The sequence below is a fragment of the Oncorhynchus masou genome, chromosome 29, assembly GCF_036934945.1.
Source record: "Oncorhynchus masou masou isolate Uvic2021 chromosome 29, UVic_Omas_1.1, whole genome shotgun sequence".
Taxonomy (NCBI): Eukaryota; Metazoa; Chordata; class Actinopteri; order Salmoniformes; family Salmonidae; genus Oncorhynchus; species Oncorhynchus masou.
The window spans coordinates 88898358-88917174 of NC_088240.1; the positions used below are offsets into that span (position 1 = coordinate 88898358).

The following is an 18817-nucleotide window of genomic DNA, read 5'->3' on the forward strand; positions in this document are numbered from 1 at the left end:
TTGACTGACTTAGTAAGACTCCCTAGTAGTAGGTGTTTAAGAATGTGACCGTTCTTGTTTATGAAGACAACACATGTTTTAGGTTCACCCTTGTCGCAATGTTCCCTGACAAGGTAGTGCATCAGGTTTCGATCTGTCACTCTCATACATAGAGCCTACATGATGAGGCTGTGACAGGTGGTAAGAACAACATGTCAGTCAAGAACACGGAAGTGTGTCACCAAAAACCACATGATAACTGACACAATGTACATAATCACAGTGTGAAACTGTTGAGATACACTGATAATGAAAAAGTCATTGCTAGGCCTATTCGCCTACAGATAAAAAGCAATTGTCCCAGAACGGTCCATTTTGTATTGAAAAATAGAATGCTAGTTGACAGTCCAAGTCATTAGTAAGGTGTTAGGAATGAGGTTGAGCAAGTCAGGTTACTCTGTATGAAGATACCTTCCCAAACAGGTGACAATATACTGTAGTTACTGTCTTTTGCTGGTCTGACAAATGAGCGTGAAACAAAATTATTAATGAAGTTAGCGACAGAATTGTTCACTCAAGGGCATGACCTATTGTCACACCCTTGAGTGAACAGACCTTTTGTTCCCCTTTAAAGAACAAGGAAGTTTAACTCTGCTTAATGCAAAAGACTAGGAGCCCACACTGTACAGCACCAGTCAAAAGTTTGGACAACTCATTCAAGGGTTTTTCTTTATTATTTTTTTTTACAATTTTCTACATTGTAGAATAATAGTGAAGACATCAAAACTATTAAATAACACATATGGAATCATGTAGTAACCAAAAAGTGTTAAACATATCAAAATATATGTTATATTTGAGATTTGTCAAAGTAGCCACAGTTTGCCTCGATGAAAGCTTTGCACACTCTTGGCATTCTCTCAACCAGCTTCACCTGGAATGCTTTTCCAACAGTCTGGAAGGAGTTTGCACATATGCTGAGCACTTGTTGGCTGCTTTTCCTTCACTCTGCGGTTCAACTCATCCCAAACCATCTCAACCTTCTTGGTCAAATATCCCTTGCACAGCCTGGAGGTGAGTTGGGTCATTGTCCTGTTGAAAAACACAAACTAGGTGGGATGGCGTATCGCTGCAGAATGCTGTGGTAGCGGTGCTGGTTTAGTGAGCCTTGAATTCTAAATAAATCACTGACCGTGTCAACAGCAAAGCACCTCCACACCATCACACCTCCTCCTCCATGCTTCATGGTGGGAACCACACATGCAGAGATCATCCATTCACCTACTCTGCATCTCACAAAGACAAAGCGGTTGGAACCAAAAATCTAAAATTTGGACTCACCAGACCAAAGGACAGATTTCCACCGGTCTAATGTCCATTGCTCATGTTTCTTGGCCCAAGCAAGTCTCTTCTTATTATTGGTGTCCATTTGTAGTGGTTTCTTTGCAGCAAGTCAACCACTAAAGCCTAATTCAAGCAGTCTCCTCTGAACAGTTGATGTTGAGATGTGTGTTACTTGAACTCTGTGAAGAATTTATTTAGGCTGCATTTTCTGAAGCTGGTAACTCTAATGAACTCTGGGTCTTTCTTTCCTGTAGTGGTCCTCATGAGAGACAGTTTCATCATAGTGCTTGGTGGTTTTTGCGACTGCACTGTCAAAGTTCTTTAAATTTTCCACATTGACTTCATGTTCTTGGCATAATATGGACTTGGTCTTATACCAAATAGGGCTATCTTCTGTATACCATCCCTACCTTGTCACAACACAACTGATTGGCTCAAACACATTAAGAAGGAAAGAAATTCCACAAATGTACTTTTAACAAGGCACACCTGTTAATTGAAAAGCATTCAAGGTGATTACCTCATGAAGCTGGTTGAGAGAATGCAAAAGAGTGTGTCGAGCTGTCATCAAGGTAAAGGGGGGATACTTTGAATCTTAAATATAAAACATATTTTGTTTTGTTTAACACTTTTTTGGTTATTACATGATTCCATATGTATTATTTCATACTTTGATGTCTTCACTATTATTCTACAATGTATAAAATAGTAAAAATAAAGAAAAACCCTGGAATGAGTAGGTGTGTTCAAACTTTTGACTGGTGCTGTATGTGAGAATGATTCCCATGTTACATGTCTCAAATTTAAAATCAAAATCAGAATTAATAAAGCACACAACCACCAGGAAAAAACGAGCAAATAAAGTAGAAAATAGAAGACTTAACTGAACCTCTATCATCTCCCGAGGCTGCTTACCCAACTTTGCATATACAGTAGGCTCAACTTCCTAGATTTGCATAGGCCACACCAAAATATACAATTTGCATTTTCTCTCAAAATAATCACATGATGAGAAAAGTGAATAAACAAACAGACACAGAGCCATATTGGTTGCATGTTTTATACTTTTTTTAAAGGATTATTTAACCCTAAACATATTTGAGATTAAGAATCATTGTGAAATAAAGCAGTCTAAATGTCTTACAGGCATGTGTCAAATGTAGTTTAACCAGCTGTCCTCCTGTCAAACCACCACCATTATTCAACCATGAAATGTATTAGAAAGAGGCTTTTGCAGAATAATCTTTCATCATCAGCTGATAAATATCCAAAATTGAGGTCCACAATGATGTAGTCTACATTGATTTACATATATTCATAGTAGGCTAGTAGTATAGTTACACTTGTAAAATGTAATGTTGTTTAATTTGTGAATCTGTTGATTTTCCTTAATATATTAGGTACAGTATATAGAGGGAAATTGAAACGTTCGTCCGACCACTGGTGAATGTTGCAACTGTTCTGCCCAGAGACATTGTGGCGCTAAAGACACTGTCACTCGCATTGAGCCAACATGGCTTCCTTTCCGTGTAAACAACAACAGCATCAAGTAAACGGGGTTTGAGTGTAGGCCTATTACCTCGCATTTGGTCCGTCTCTTGGATTTCGCAAATAATATGCAACTAGAAATAGTTATGTAACTTACAACGATGTGCCGAAGGTGTTTCTAGTGAGTATATAGCGTTCCCCCAATTGTAACTCGCGAATTTATATTTTTGAGGCCAACATTAGCATTAGTTAACTAGACAGCTAACGTTAGCTCGCTGGCTAGCTACCACCAATGATTTTGAAACAGCTAGCTAGCCGGCAAGTTATCTAGCGAAACACGGTGTGAGTTTTTAAACGGTTGATGCTTGCTGTGATATTTAATTGCTTACAATCATCGTATACATGTGTTTAGTTTACATACAGTAGCTACGTGCTAGCTATCTAAGTAAAGTTATCTAACGTCTAATTTGCCATTGCTTTCTAACGTTAGCCAGAAGTACATGTTAGCTGTTTTATCATTGCCAACACTGGATTAAAGTGATCTCTCATTTGCCCACTTGGATGACACCAGTGTTTCTAAACATGTTTAGCTAGCTAGTCAACTGACCGTCTTAAATGTAACTACCTAGCGAGGCAACTCGTTAGCCAGAAGTACATGTTAGCTGTTTTATCATTGCCAACACTGGATTAAAGTGATCTCTCATTTGCCCACTTGGATGACACCAGTGTTTCTAAACATGTTTAGCTAGCTAGTCAACGGACCGTCTTAAATGGAACTACCTAGCGAGGCAACTCGTTAGCCAACTACCGAACATAGCTAGCTAGCTACGACATTTGTTTTTATTTTAGCTAGCTAGTAACTAACGTTAGTAATGTGGAGGAAGGCCTGTCAAATCTAAGGTCAGTTGATACGATTAAGGAGTATTTATCATTATTACAGTACCGGGCATACCCCATTCCATGGTAGCTAGCAAGCTAACATGTCAGTTATTTCGGCCTTTCTAGTTTTAATTAAACAGTTTAACGTTACCTAGCTAGTTAGTAGGAACAACCTAACTAGCTAGCAGGGACAACCTAACTAGCTAGCTACCGGTAAGTAAGTTGTTAGATCAAATAATTACCAGTGAGAATACTGAATGTCTTACAATCAGCTGAATATCTTTAGCTGTCTAAGTTGCTAGGGGCCTACAAGTGGCATTTATGTGAATACATTTCGCTGGCCACATGATGATGTAGCTAGTCTTGAAAAATAGTTATCAATTGTGATAATGTAACCTTCAACCCCAACAGATTATTGTCCTTCAGACAACTCAACATCCTCCTCTCCGCTGGGTAGCTCAATAGCCATGTCATCGCATCAGCCCACCAGTTCAGCCTCCAACAGTCCCACCAGCACCTTTGGCTCGCCTTTCTCAGTCATCAGCCCCTCACTGGGCTCCCCTGGTGTGGCACCCTCCATGGGTTATGGGCCTATTAGCAGTAGCCAGGTGAGAAACACACCCAGAGTCCTTGTTTTGCTTTCATCTTTGCATTTAAATGATCCTACTCTGTATGCGTTTATTCTCTTGCATTATTTCCAAGCTCAGACTAGTGCTGAAGTTTGTTGCTGACATTTAGGCTAGCCTACGTAGCCTAGATGTTTATTTTTTTAATCAGTCATGATAACAGCATTGTTATATTTTGTTTTTTTTTCTTCCACTTTTTGTTTCTGCACAGATCAACTCTACAATGGGGATGCACTCAATCAGCAGCTCGGATGATGTCAAACCCCCGTTTGGCTTGAGGCCTATGTCTGCACACAGCCCTGGGATAATGCTCTCCCAGAAACGCATGTGTGCCATCTGTGGAGACCGCTCCTCTGGTGAGTGCTGTGCACTAAGAGCAGGGTTAGTAGAGGTGAAACGTCGGGCCGGGGACTTATTTTAAATCCCTGGCAATTTCAGAGAGGATAATCCTTTTTGTCAGCTGTCTTCAGCTGTGTGTCCTGACCTCTCCCCATCAGTCTAACCAATGTTCTTTACTGGCCTGTTTGATTCTATGTCACTATATAAACAATAAAGGCACTTGAAACGCTGCAGATTCATTAATTAGTGAAGCTCTGCGTAACTGCTCATCAAAAAACGAAATCTGTCCTCATTCCTACATTGTGTATACCGGTACCACGGTAATATCGCGCTACCAAAACATCATGATACTTACAATACCGTAGTACTGTTTCATATGATACTACTGACTTTTTCAGCCCTCTAAAGAACGTGCCTGTTATTAAATGTTTATAAAGTCAGTTTTGTTTATAAATTCAGTTGAATTTTAGAAATGGTCACTAGTCTCTTGTATGCGCAGGTCACGTGTGGCAGCTGTGACCTGCGCATACTGCTTCTCTTAGCTTTCCCTACCTGCCCGCCCACTCACTCACCTGCTTCTCTTAGCTTTCCCTACCTGCTTCTCTTAGCTTTCCCTACCTGCCCGCCCCTCACTCACCTGCTTCTCACTCACCTGCTTCTGCTCCGTCCATTCTTAATGCGCATCTATTCCGCCGTCAAATATAATTTAGCCGTGATGGCGAGCGGGGAAGCAGACCCAGACCCTGACGAGTCTTCTGTTGTTAGATTTGTTACATTGGAGCAGCGAGCAATGTTGATGTATTGTATCATTTCATCGCCTGTTATAACCAAGAGCACAGACCAGTCTGAGTAGACTTCAAGTTCACGGTCATACAGCCGCTGAGTGTCAGAGAGGGAAAATGGAGGACCGCATGGCGACAGGCATCCTTGCTGCTTTACAGCAAAAAAAAAGTATTGTCTCTAAAATATGTCCCATATTACCAGAGATGCCTTTTGCGCACATTTTATATAGTACAAATAAATTAATTGCGAGCCATTTTACACTAATACCAGGTCACTAATTATTGTTTTGATAACAAACAATGTTGTTCAGTCATGTTACCTAGCTAACTAACAACCTGGTACCTTGGCAGTAGGTTTAGGACAATTTTGATTGGAACAGGAAGAAAGGGAAAGGGTCTGCTACTCATGAGATGTGCTTCAAAAGGTAGGATTCATATACTGTTGGCCTGATGGATGACTAAACTACATCAAAAAATCTATTTCTTTCTGGTACTCCTTAAATTCTGTGTGGTGCCGAACGTTTTTAAAAGTTGGGATCAGACATTCTATGCAGTATTCTATTATACAGTGATCAGTGTGACGCTACATTTAATGTGTTGTATTGAGTAGAAGTGTGAATTCTTAGAAAACGGGAACAAGCGTCTGGGGGATGGAGTGAACAGGATTCTAGGTCACTGATTGAATATCTTTTTATTTTTTCATTTTAAATGTGTTCACTGCGGTACTACTTTTATGAGTTTATTCATGTATGAATGTGTGTCTGTGATAAAAAGAAAAAATGTTTTTGTTTTTAGCTGGCCTGGTGTCGTATCGTTTTTAAAATGTTGGTGTGACAAGTCTCCCCCTTCCCGCAGGTAAGCACTATGGTGTGTACAGCTGTGAAGGTTGCAAGGGCTTCTTCAAACGCACAGTGCGCAAGGACCTGAGCTACACCTGCAGGGATAACAAAGAATGCCTGGTGGACAAGCGCCAGCGCAATCGCTGCCAGTACTGTCGCTACCAGAAGTGTCTGGCTATGGGCATGAAGAGGGAAGGTAAGGAAGGACTGAACGTCTGGCTATTATCATGAAGAGGAAAGGTAGAGAAGGACTGAACGTCCTGCTATTATCATGAAGAGGAAAGGTAGAGAAGGACTGAACGTCCTGCTATTATCATGAAGAGGGAAGGTAGAGAAGGACTGAACGTCTGGCTATTATCATGAAGAGGGAAGGTAGAGAAGGACTGAACGTCCTGCTATTATCATGAAGAGGGAAGGTAGAGAAGGACTGAACGTCTGGCTATTATCATGAAGAGGGAAGGTAGAGAAGGACTGTACGTCTGGCTATTATCATGAAGAGGGAAGGTAGAGAAGGACTGAACGTCTGGCTATTATCATGAAGAGGGAAGGACTGAACGTCCTGCTATTATCATGAAGAGGGAAGGTAGAGAAGGACTGAACGTCTGGCTATTATCATGAAGAGGGAAGGTAGAGAAGGACTGAACGTCCTGCTATTATCATGAAGAGGGAAGGTAGAGAAGGACTGAACGTCTGGCTATTATCATGAAGAGGGAAGGTAGAGAAGGACTGAACGTCTGGCTATTATCATGAAGAGGGAAGGACTGAACGTCCTGCTATTATCATGAAGAGGGAAGGTAGAGAAGGACTGAACGTCCTGCTATTATCATGAAGAGGGAAGGTAGAGAAGGACTGAACGTCTGGCTATTATCATGAAGAGGGAAGGTAGAGAAGGACTGAACGTCTGGCTATTATCATGAAGAGTGAAGGGAGGGACTGAACATTTGGAGCAGAGCCTAATAGTTTTGGGCCATCCATATTTTTCAACTTTGAGAGTTTGTAGGAGTGCTTTTGAAAGGGCAACATGAAAAAAATTGGAGGGAGCGATTGAGAAATGTGTTTTTTATACCTGCAGAATCTCAAACTTGACTACATTTTCTTTAATGAATTACATTTTAAATTGATTTGTGACGTAGGCCGTTGTAAAATGGTATAGTTCAAAGGCCAGAATCATTTGATGAAATGATTGAAATTATGTTGAATGTAGACCTAGCCCAGTAAAACCTTTGACGATAACTTCTATTTGATCATATTGTGTGGGGGGATGGTACGTTGTTTTCAAAGTCATTAACAAAACAGGGGGAGAGCATATGGGGGTAGGTTCATATAACTAACCCCTCTCTTCCTTTTCTTTTCCCCTATTCTTTCTCTCCCTCTTTCTATAGTGGTCCAAGATGAACGTCAGAAATGTAAGGATAAAGACATTGGGAGAATGGAGAGATGATGATAAATTATATGATTGGATGTGGTATTGAGAGAGTGCAATTAAATAACAAATGCTTGGCACACACTGGGTAGGCTAATTCTCACAACATATTGGCTAAGAAATGAATGCATTGTTATATGAAAGTATACCAATTTGACCTTTCACCCTGTTTGGATGAAGCCTAACAGGAGTTAAGATGGGCACAACTTCCTCCTTTCCTTTCTTCTGTCACTTTGTCTTTTCTAACCTTTTGACTCCCTCCCGCCCCTCTCTCCTATTAACCCACGCCCCTCTTCCTGTCTCCCGTCTCTCCCTCTCCCCTCCTGGCTCTGTGGTGTGGTTGGATGCATGGCGGGGTGCAGCAGTCCAGGAGGAGCGTCAGAGGATCAGGGAGCGAGAGGAGGGACTGGAGTGCAGCAGTGCTGTGAACGAGGAGATGCCTGTGGAGAAGATCTTGGAGGCAGAGACGTCCGTGGAGCAGAGGGCGGAGCTCCACTCTGATACAGGCTCCGCTGGTAGCTCTGTGAGTATACAGGGCTATACTGTTGACTGGATTAGTATTAGGGTTGCAAAATTCCCATATTTTCCGGAAATCCCGGTTGGAGGAGTTCTTCTGTGTTTATTCCGAACTCTGGGAGTCCTCCACCCGGGAAAGTTTCCGGGAATTTTGCGGTGTCAGTTAAAGGAGTTATCTGCCTCTGATTCATAGCCTACTACTCAGCTCTTGGGATGAATATTCTTTAAAAACGTTACATAAACTGCTGTCTCTTTAGCATGGCGTTTAAAAGTGTTTTCTTTCCTACTTGTGATTATTGCATTATTTCTAGCTTCAGCATTGGCTTTTAGGGTCTGTTATTGCATTTTATGGGATTTTTGTATCTTTTTTGTGTTTTAGCCCCATGATGCGGTGACGAACATCTGCCAGACTGCAGACAAGCAGCTGTTTGCGTTGGTGGAGTGGGCCAAGAGGATCCCCCATTTCTCTGAGCTGCCCCTGGACGACCAGGTCATCCTCCTGCGTGCAGGTACCATTGTCTGGAGGGAGGGAGACACCAGGAGGCTGGATGTGATATGCACTGTCTCAAAGAATAGAGTTTACAAGTGATTTTCTGTTCCCATATTCATTCGAGAGGCAACCAGAGTAGTGCATATGATAGTGTACATGTATCTACCAGTGAGGAGCCCAAAACGACTGATCATAGAGAAGGAGCTGCCCCTATTGTGAGATTATTCCTAACCACTATCAATTGTATTACATGCACATATATCCTGCTATTATAAAACAAGACCATATATCCTGCTATTATAATACAAGACAAGTACATTAGTGTCTAGTTTGAGAAACAGACACCTCAATCCTCAACTGGCAGCTTCATTAAATAATACCTGCAAAACACCAGTCTCAACGTCAACAGTGAAGAGGCGAAAAGAGATGGCTCCTTAATTATTTTTTGAATATTTAAAATAGGTAACATAAAAAATAAATAAAACATTGTTTAGCACCCAAATCTGTGTGTGTGGGGGGGGGGGGGTTAATATATACAGTACCAGTCAAAAGTTTTCAGACACTTCCTCGTTCAAGGGTTTTTCTTTATTTTAACTATTTATCTACATTGTAGAATAATAGTGAAGACACAACTACGAAATAACACATATGGAATCCAAAAAAGTGTTTAACAAATCAAAATGTTTTATATTTTAGATTCTTCAAAGTAGCCACCCTTTGCCTTGATGAAAGCTTTGCACACTCATGGCATTCTCTCAACCAGCTTCACCTGAAATGCTTTTCCAACAGTCTTGAAGGAGTTCCCACATATGCTGAGCATTTGTTGGCTGCTTTTCCTCTGCGGTCCAACTTATTCCAAACCATCTCAATTGAGTTGAAGTCAGGTGATTGTGGAGGCCAGGTCATCTGATGCAGCACTCAATCACTCTCCTTCTTGGTCAAATAGCCTTTACACAGCCTGGAGGTGTGTTCAAATCAAAGTTAATTTGTCACGTGCGCTGAATACAACAGGTGTAGGTAGACCTTCCAGTGAAATGCTTACTTACAGGCTCTAACCAGTAGTGCAAAAAAGGTATTAGTTTGAACAATGGGTAGGTAAAGAAATAAAACAACAGTAAAGACAGGCTATAAAAGTAGCGAGGCTACATACAGACACCGGTTAGTCGGGCTGATTGAGGTAGTATGTACATGTAGATATGGTTAAAGTGACTGCATATATGATGAACAGAGAGTAGCAGTAGCATAGAAGAGAGGTTGGTGGGTGGCGGGACACAATGCAGATAGCCCGGTTAGCCAATGTGCGGGAGCACTGGTTGGTCGGCCCAATTGCGGTAGTATGTACATGAATGTATATAGTTAAAGTGACTATGCATATATGATAAACAGAGAGTAGCAGCAGGGGGTTGTGGGGGGCACACAATGCAAAGAGGGGTTGTGGGGTGCACACAATACAAATAATCCGGGTAGCCATTTGATTACCTGTTCAGGACTCTTATGGCTTGGGGGTAAAAATTGTTGAGAAGCCTTTTTGTCCTAGACTTTGCACTCCGGTACCGCTGGCCATGCTATAGTAGAGAGAACAGTCTATGACTGGGGTGGCTGGGGTCTTTGACAAATTTTAGGGCCTTCCTCTGACACCGCCTGGTGTAGAGGTCCTCGATGGCAGGCAGCTTAGTGCCAGTGATGTACTGGGCCGTACCCACTACCCTCTGTAGTGCCTTGCGGTCAGAGGCCAATCAATTGCCGTACCAGGCAGTGATGCAACCAGTCAGGATGCTCTCGATGTTGCAGCTGTAGAACCTTTTGAGGATCTCAGGACCCATGCCAAATGTTTTTCGTTTCCTGAGGGGGGAATAGGGTTTGTTGTGTCCTCTTCACGACTGTCTTGGTGTGTTTGGACCATTCTAGTTTGTTGTTGATGTGGACACAAAGGAACTTGAAGCTCTCAACCTGCTCCACTACAGCCCCGTCGATGAGAATGGAGGCGAGCCCGGTCCTCCTTTTCCTGTAGTCCACAATAACCTCCTTAGTCTTGGTTACGTTGAGGGATAGTTTGTTATTCTGGCACCACCCGGCCAGGTCTCTGACTTCCTCCCTATAGGCTGTCTCGTCGTTGTCGGTGATCAGGCCTCCCACTGTTGTGTCGTCAGCAAACTTAATGATGGTGTTGGAGTCATGCCTGGTCATGCAGTCGTGGGTGAACAGGGAGTACAGGAGGGGACAGAGCACGCACCCCTGGGGAGCTCCAGTGTTGAGGATCAGTGTGGCAGATGTGTTGCTACCTACCACCACCTGGGGCGGCTCGCCAGGAAGTCCAGGATCCAGTTGCAGAGGGAGGTGTTTAGTCCCAGGATCCTTAGCTTAGTGATGAGCTTTGAGAGTACTATGGTGTTGAACGCTGAACTGTAGTCAATGAATAGCATTCTCACATAGGTGTTTCTTTTGTCCAGGTGGGAAAGGGCAGTGTGGAGTGCAATAGAGATTGCATAATCTGTGGATCTGTTTGGGCAGTCTGCAAATTGGAGTGGGTCTAGGGTTTCTGGGATAATGGTGTTGACGTGAGCCATTACCAACCTTTCAAAACACTTCATGGCTACGGACGTGAGTGCTACGGGTCTGTAGTCATTTAGGTAGGTTGTTTTTGTGTTTTTGGGCACAGGGACTATGGTGGTCTGCTTGAAACATGTTGGTATTACAGACTTAATCAGGGACATGTTGAAAATGTCAGTGAAGACACCTGCCAGTTGGTCAGCACATGCCCGGAGCACACGTCCTGGTAATCCGTCTGGCTCCGCAGCCTTGTGTATGATGACCTTGCCCTCCATTTGGTAAATCCGACCACAACTCTATCTTCCTGATTCCTGCTTAAAAGCAAAAATTAAAGCAGGAAGCACCAAATTTGGTAGAACTGATATGTTTCCCTGCATTAAAGTCTCCGGCCACTAGGAGTGCCGCCTCTGGGTGAGTGGTTTCCTGTTTGCTTATTTCCTTATACAGCTGACTGAGTGCGGTCTTAGTGCCTGCATCTGTTTGTGGTGGTAAATAAACAGCCACGAAAAGTTTAGCTGAAAACTCTCTAGGCAAGTAGTGTGGCCTGCAATTTATCACAATATACTCTACTTCAGGCGAGCAAAATCTAGAGACTTTCTTAGATTTTGTGCACCAGCTGTTGTTTACAAATATGCACAGACCCCCCCCCCCCCCTCCCTCGTCTTACCGGAGTGTGCTGTTCTATTCTTGCCGGAGTGTGCTGTTCTATCTTGCCGGAGTGTGCTGTTCTATCTTGCCGGAGTGTGCTGTTCTATCTTGCCGGACTATGCTGTTCTATCTTGCCGGAGTGTGCTGTTCTATCTTGCAGGAGTGTGCTGTTCGATCTTGCCGGAGTGTGCTGTTCGATCTTGCCGGAGTGTGCTGTTCGATCTTGCCGGAGTGTGCTGTTCGATCTTGCCGGAGTGTGCTGTTCGATCTTGCCGGAGTGTGCTGTTCGATCTTGCCGGAGTGTGCTGTTCGATCTTGCCGGAGTGTGCTGTTCTATCTTGACGGAGTGTGCTGTTCGATCTTGCCGGAGTGTGCTGTTCTATCTTGCTGGTGCAGCGGGTATCCCTTTCCTGAATATTCATGTCGTCATTCAGCCACTATTCCGTGAAAAATAGGATTTTACAGTTTTTGATGTCCCGTTGGTAGGATATTCGTGATTGTACCTCTTCTAGTTTATTGTCCAATGATTGCACATTGGTGAGTAGTGTTGACGGTAACGGCAGCTTTCCCACTCGCCTTTTCCGGGTCCTGACCAGGCATCCGGATCTTTGACCTCTGTACCTTTGTCGCTTCCTCTTGCAAATAACGGGGATGTCTGCCCTGCCGAGTGTTGTGCGTCTTGTTTATTAAGGAAAAAATCTTTGTCTAATCCGAGGTGAGTGATCGCTGTCTTGATATCCAAAAGCTCTTTTTTGCCGTAAGATACACTGCCTGGAGGTGTTGGGTCAATGTCCTGTTGAATAACAAATGATAGTCCAACTAAGCGCAAACCAAATGGGATAGAGTATCCCTGCAGAATGCTGTGGTAGCCATGCTGGTTAAGAGTTCCTTGAATTCTAAATAAATCAGACAGTGTCACCAGCAAAGCACCATCACACCTCCTCCTCCATGCTTCACACATGCAGAGATCATATGTTCACTTACCCTGCATCTCACAAAGACACGGCGGTTGGAACCAAAAATCTAAAATTTGTACTCCTCAGACCAAAGGACATTTCCACCAGTCTAATATCCATTGCTCGTGTTTCTTGGCCCAAGTAAGACTCTTCTTCTTGTTGGTGTACTATAGTAATGGTTTCTTTGCAGCAATTTAGCCTGATTCCCTTCTCCTCTGAACAGTTGATGTTGAGATGTCTGTTACTTGAACTCTGTGAAGCATTTATTTGGGCTGCCGTCTGAGGCGCAGTTACCTCGGCTGCAGAAGATAAGTTCATTAGAGTTAACTCTGGGTCTTCCTTTCCTGCGGTGGTGAGCCAGTTTCATCAAAGTGCTTGGTTTTTGTGACTGCACTTTAAAAGTTCTTGAAATTGTCAGGATTGACTGACCAGGGATTCGTTAGGGCGTTATTGTAGCAGAAATGTCTTTACTGTCAGGGGGCTATTGTAGCAGAAATGTCTTTACTGTCAGGGAGCTATTGTAGCAGAAATATCTTTACTGTCAGGGAGCTATTGTTGCAGAAATGTCTTTACTGTCAGAGGGCTGTTGTAGCAGAAATGTCTTTACTGTCCTTCGTCAGAGGGCTATTGTAGCAGAAATGTCTTTACGGTCCTTTGTCAGAGGGATATTGTAGCAGAAATGTCTTTACGGTCCTTCGTCAGAGGGCTATTGTAGCAGAAATGTCTTTACTGTCCTTCGTCAGGGGGCTATTGTAGCAGAAATGTCTTTACTGTCAGGGAGCTATTGTAGCAGAAATGTATTTACTGTCAGGGAGCTATTGTAGCAGAAATGTCTTTACTGTCAGGGGGCTATTGTAGCAGAAATGTCTTTACTGTCAGGGGGCTATTGTAGCAGAAATGTCTTTACTGTCAGGGGGCTATTGTAGCAGAAATGTCTTTACTGTCAGGGAGCTATTGTAGCAGAAATGTCTTTACTGTCAGGGGGCTATTGTAGCAGAAATGTCTTTACTGTCAGAGGGCTGTTGTAGCAGAAATGTCTTTACTGTCCTTCGTCAGAGGGCTATTGTAGTAGAAATGTCTTTTCGGTCCTTTGTCAGAGGGATATTGTAGCAGAAATGTCTTTACTGTCCTTCGTCAGAGGGCTATTGTAGCAGAAATGTCTTTACGGTCCTTCGTCAGAGGGCTATTGTAGCAGAAATGTCTTTACTGTCCTTCGTCAGGGGGCTATTGTAGCAGAAATGTCTTTACTGTCAGGGAGCTATTGTAGCAGAAATGTATTTACTGTCAGGGAGCTATTGTAGCAGAAATGTCTTTACTGTCAGGGGGCTATTGTAGCAGAAATGTCTTTACGGTCCTTCGTCAGAGGGCTATTGTAGCAGAAATGTCTTTACTGTCCTTCGTCAGGGGGCTATTGTAGCAGAAATGTCTTTACTGTCAGGGAGCTATTGTAGCAGAAATGTATTTACTCTCAGGGAGCTATTGTAGCAGAAATGTCTTTACTGTCAGGGGGCTATTGTAGCAGAAATGTCTTTACCAGGGATTCGTCAGGGGGCTATTGTAGCAGAAATGTCTTTACTGTCAGGGGGCTATTGTAGCAGAAATGTCTTTACTGTCAGGGAGCTATTGTAGCAGAAATGTCTTTACTGTCAGGGAGCTATTGTAGCAGAAATGTCTTTACTGGCAGGGGGCTATTGTAGCAGAAATGTCTTTACTGTCAGGGGGCTATTGTAGCAGAAATATCTTTACTGTCAGGGAGCTATTGTAGCAGAAATGTCTTTACTGTCAGGAGGCTATTGTAGCAGAAATGTCTCTACTGTCAGAGGGCTATTGTAACAGAAATGTCTTTACTGTCCTTCGTCAGGGGGCTATTGTAGCAGAAATGTTGAAATAGCCGAATCCACTAATTTGAAGCTCCACTAATGTAGAGTAAGTGAGCAACAAGCAATCCATGGTCTATCATTTGATACATGATAGACTCTGCTGGACACAGTAGCAAATGCCCCAGAGGTTGTTGATGAGGTCTCTCCTCCTCCCTTCTCTGATCTTCTCTGCTCTTTCGTCCTGTGTATCTGTCCCGTCCCTTCGGTCTCTTCTCCCTCCTCTGCTCCTCTCCTGTCTTCTCCCCCCTCTTTTTCTCCTGTGTGTGTCAGGGTGGAATGAACTTCTGATCGCCTCCTTCTCACACCGCTCCATCGCTGTGAATGACGGGGTCCTGCTGGCCAATGAGCTACACCGGGACAACGCACACAGTGCAGGGGTGGCGGCCATCTTTGACAGGTAGGCACACAGTGGAGGGGTGGCGGGGGTCTTTGACAGGTGGGCACACAGTGCAGGGGTGGCGGCCATCTTTGACAGGTAGGCACACAGTATGCGGCTAAGTTACCCCTCGGCTCAGACCGAGGATTAGCTTCCCCATAACATTAAACACTAATAGGGAAAACATACAATATAATAATAGCATAATTACCATAGAGGTATATAATAACAGTGTTGTATTAAATTCTGTGATCATCATCATGTGATAACACGCTGTAATTGACCCCCACAGGGAGAGTGTGCAGAGTGCTGAGGTGGGAGCCATATTTGACCGGTAATAACCCACACACACACACACACACACACACACAAACACTAATACAAAACATACAATATAATAATACATAATTACATAGACACACAATAACAGTGTTGTATTAAATTCATCATCATCATGTGATAACACACACACACACACACACACACACACACACACACACACACACACACACACCAAGTGTACATCTATATAGACAACTCTTTCCGGCCTCCTGTAGGGTTCTCACTGAGCTGGTCAGTAAGATGAGAGACATGCAGATGGACAAGACAGAGCTGGGCTGCCTCCGAGCCATCGTCCTCTTCAACCCAGGTGCTCTTTTGTTCCCATTAGTCCGTCATACACAATGTTACCTCTGCACCTTTACTGTTAATAACTGTTGTGTCCCTCCCTCAGACGCTAAAGGTCTGTCCAACACCGGAGAGGTGGAGCTCCTGAGAGAGAAGGTCTATGCTTCACTGGAAGCCTACTGCAAGCAGAAATACCCCGAGCAGCAGGGAAGGTAGGTATTAATGTGCTACATGAATTAGTACTAGTATCTCATTACATTTGTATTGTGTGTAAAACAATACATACTAATCTGCTCTCCTGTGGTTGTGCTGCTAACGGACCCTGTAAGAGCTAGGAGTGTTGCTGCTGCATTCATGTAGCTTATTAATGTCCCGTTATTTCATTCGCTCACTCTTCACCCCTCCCCCTCAGGTTTGCTAAGCTCCTCCTCAGGCTGCCAGCACTGCGTTCTATTGGCTTGAAGTGTTTGGAGCACCTGTTCTTCTTCAAGCTGATTGGTGACACCCCTATCGACACGTTCCTCATGGAAATGCTTGAAGCACCTCATCAGTTGGCATAGAGGTGGTAGGAGAGGAGAGGTGTTCTGTGGCCGGGGTTAGATAGCTTGGGTCTGGGAATTTGCTGGAGTGGGACTGCACTTTTAGTTCTTTGGGGAATTCAGCATTCTGTCTCACTGCTGTCTGGGTTATGCTATTTAGTTCACCACCACATTGTCTCTTTCAGAACATACATCCCCAAGACGTGTGATCTACAGGCTGGTGCTATATATTAATATAACTTCTTGAATAACTGAGATTTAAAAAGTAAAAGTAAAGTGTTTTGTAAGAATGGGAACCTTTAGTTCCCGTACTCTGGCTTATCGAAGCTACAATCTGGGTTTCTGTTTTTCTATAACTATGTTAACGCTTTTTAGTCAAACCCCAAATGATCAAGTTAAATTCTGGTAAGTGATCTCCCCTCGTAACCTGTTTTTAAATGAAGGTAAATTGGATGCAGCCAGACTGTCATTCTACCTTTTTTTTATTTGTAATTGGAACAAAATCTTTTTGAAAAAACTTGAAAAACATGTTTTATTGTCAAATCTTGGGCAAGTACATTACTGTACCAAGCGAGCGCTCACTGCGTAACATGTCTGACTTTCAGCTCCTAGTGGTTTTGTATCCCTCTCAGATGACCAGAAAGCAACCCGTTAACAGAAGGAGTAGTTGAATCACAATGGAACACGGAGCAGACTTGTACTGACTGTGTTGACCAGCTTTATTTGTCTAGTAATATGCTGTTAGCATTGTTTCTCTTTGCTGTTTTGTAAAATGTAATCACCTTGCAGGCAAAAAGATTGAGCTGCATTGCACATTTTTGCTATGTACTATTTCTACACTATACAATACAAGTCATCAAATGTCTGGCCAGCAAACAGTCTTTTGGTGCTATACGACAGACATTTGCCATACTTCATTGCAGCCATACACCAAACTGCAAACAGGAAAAATTATGCAAAAAAAAAAAAAAAAACTCAAATGTTGTAAATGTAGCAATAGAAAAATGAATACATATGCTTTCTTTCTGCTCGACAACTTGTCCGTTCTGGGGGTTTTGCAAAGTGAATCATTGTTAGAAAGGGAATATTCCAATATGTCATTTATCTAAACAATTGTAAGGTACTGTGCAAAATTTGTTCAGGGAAAATACTATATATGGATAGGTTTGAATAATGAGATCAGGAGACAGACAAATTATGTAATAATTGATATGTGCCCTTGCTAGTTCACCAATTGTATAGAGCAGATCATGTCTTCGGTTGTACTGGATTCCCTAAAGCACTGTTTCTACCTGGTTATAACATGTATCCTTTGTCTTGATCATGTCCACATTCTGATTGTGCCCACATTTTCAGACCAGTGTAGATGATTTAAAAAAGGCATTGTGATCAGATCTTCCTGACCACCCCCAAAGGTAGTTAGGCACATAGTGTCTGGATATCTAACAAGTGTAGACATATGGACAGTGAATCCGTTTAAATCACAATTATAACACCTTCTAAAATATTGACATTTAGCACCTTTGTCTTATGGCATCAATATGTGTCTTAAAATAAATCAATATATATTGTTTTGAAAGAATAGCTCTCAAAACATTTGCATACAGGGAGGGACCAGGAAATCTGGTCACAATGCAATTTGTGGATAGATACAAGACACATTTTACTACCATGTGGAGACATTTTTCTGCGAATGTGGACAAGATCAGGACAAAGGACTGGGGTTTCTACCAGGTATAAACAAGGATACACACGTTCAGCTGACTCATCTTTTTGAATTTTTCTGTGCTTTCTGTAGTAGTAGATTTTCCTGTTTCCTTTTTTTGAGCTAGTTGTTCATCCTCTCCTCTGCTTACAGTTTATAAAAAACACAAACCGTTATCATGTTTAAATATCCATAACACCTGTGGACATAGACACATTAAACAAGACCAAATAGGAGTTTTGTGTGATGATCATGTGTGAACACCTGAACAGGGGTATTGGTATGTGTCATGATCCTGTATAAACCGGAGCAGTTTAGTGATCCGTGTGGATGAGTGAATTACAGCTTGGCTATTGTGGACGGAAAATAAAGAGCTTGAACTTTTCTTGTCGATTTGAATCTTTTTTTAACATTAGTTTTATACCAATCAATCCCCCACAAATGATCTCACTTTCTCATTGACATTGTTGAATTTTTTTGTTTTGTTGCCTTGACAAAGTTGGGCTGCAGCACTAGTCAGTCACCACCAGAGGAACCCATACACACTGTCAGTGGTTGTTTCTGTCCTGATTCAGAGCCCTCTGTTGGTTAGCCTTGTCCCATACCCTCTCTGTTGGTTAGCCTTGTCCCATAGCCTCTCTGTTGGTTAGCCTTAAATAAATATATACCCTCTGTTGGTTAGCCTTGTCCCATACCCTCTCTGTTGGTTAGCCTTGTCCCGTACCCTCTCTGTTGGTTAGCCTTGTCCCGTACCCTCTCTGTTGGTTAGCCTTGTCCCGTACCCTCTCTGTTGGTTAGCCTTGTCCCGTACCCTCTGTTGGTTAGCCTTGT

At 42.8% G+C, this 18817-nt stretch overlaps 1 protein-coding gene across 2 annotated transcripts; it reads left to right on the forward strand.

Annotated features, from left to right (window-relative positions):
- Nucleotides 1–2806: 2806 nt before the first annotated feature.
- On the forward strand, nt 2807–18371 carry LOC135520939 (retinoic acid receptor RXR-beta-A-like). Of its 2 annotated transcripts, none has more exons than XM_064946814.1 (12): nt 2807–2992; nt 4102–4298; nt 4528–4672; nt 6293–6472; nt 7659–7682; nt 8062–8222; nt 8595–8724; nt 15010–15136; nt 15408–15449; nt 15673–15764; nt 15849–15954; nt 16155–18371. In XM_064946814.1, exons 2-12 carry the CDS (start codon nt 4158–4160, stop codon nt 16300–16302), a joined length of 1296 nt encoding a protein of 431 aa, XP_064802886.1. In that variant the 5' UTR covers nt 2807–2992; nt 4102–4157; the 3' UTR covers nt 16303–18371. The 2 variants fall into 2 exon arrangements, with proteins under 2 accessions (XP_064802886.1, XP_064802887.1); XM_064946815.1 differs by having other exon boundaries at nt 8065–8222.
- Nucleotides 18372–18817: the final 446 nt, after the last annotated feature.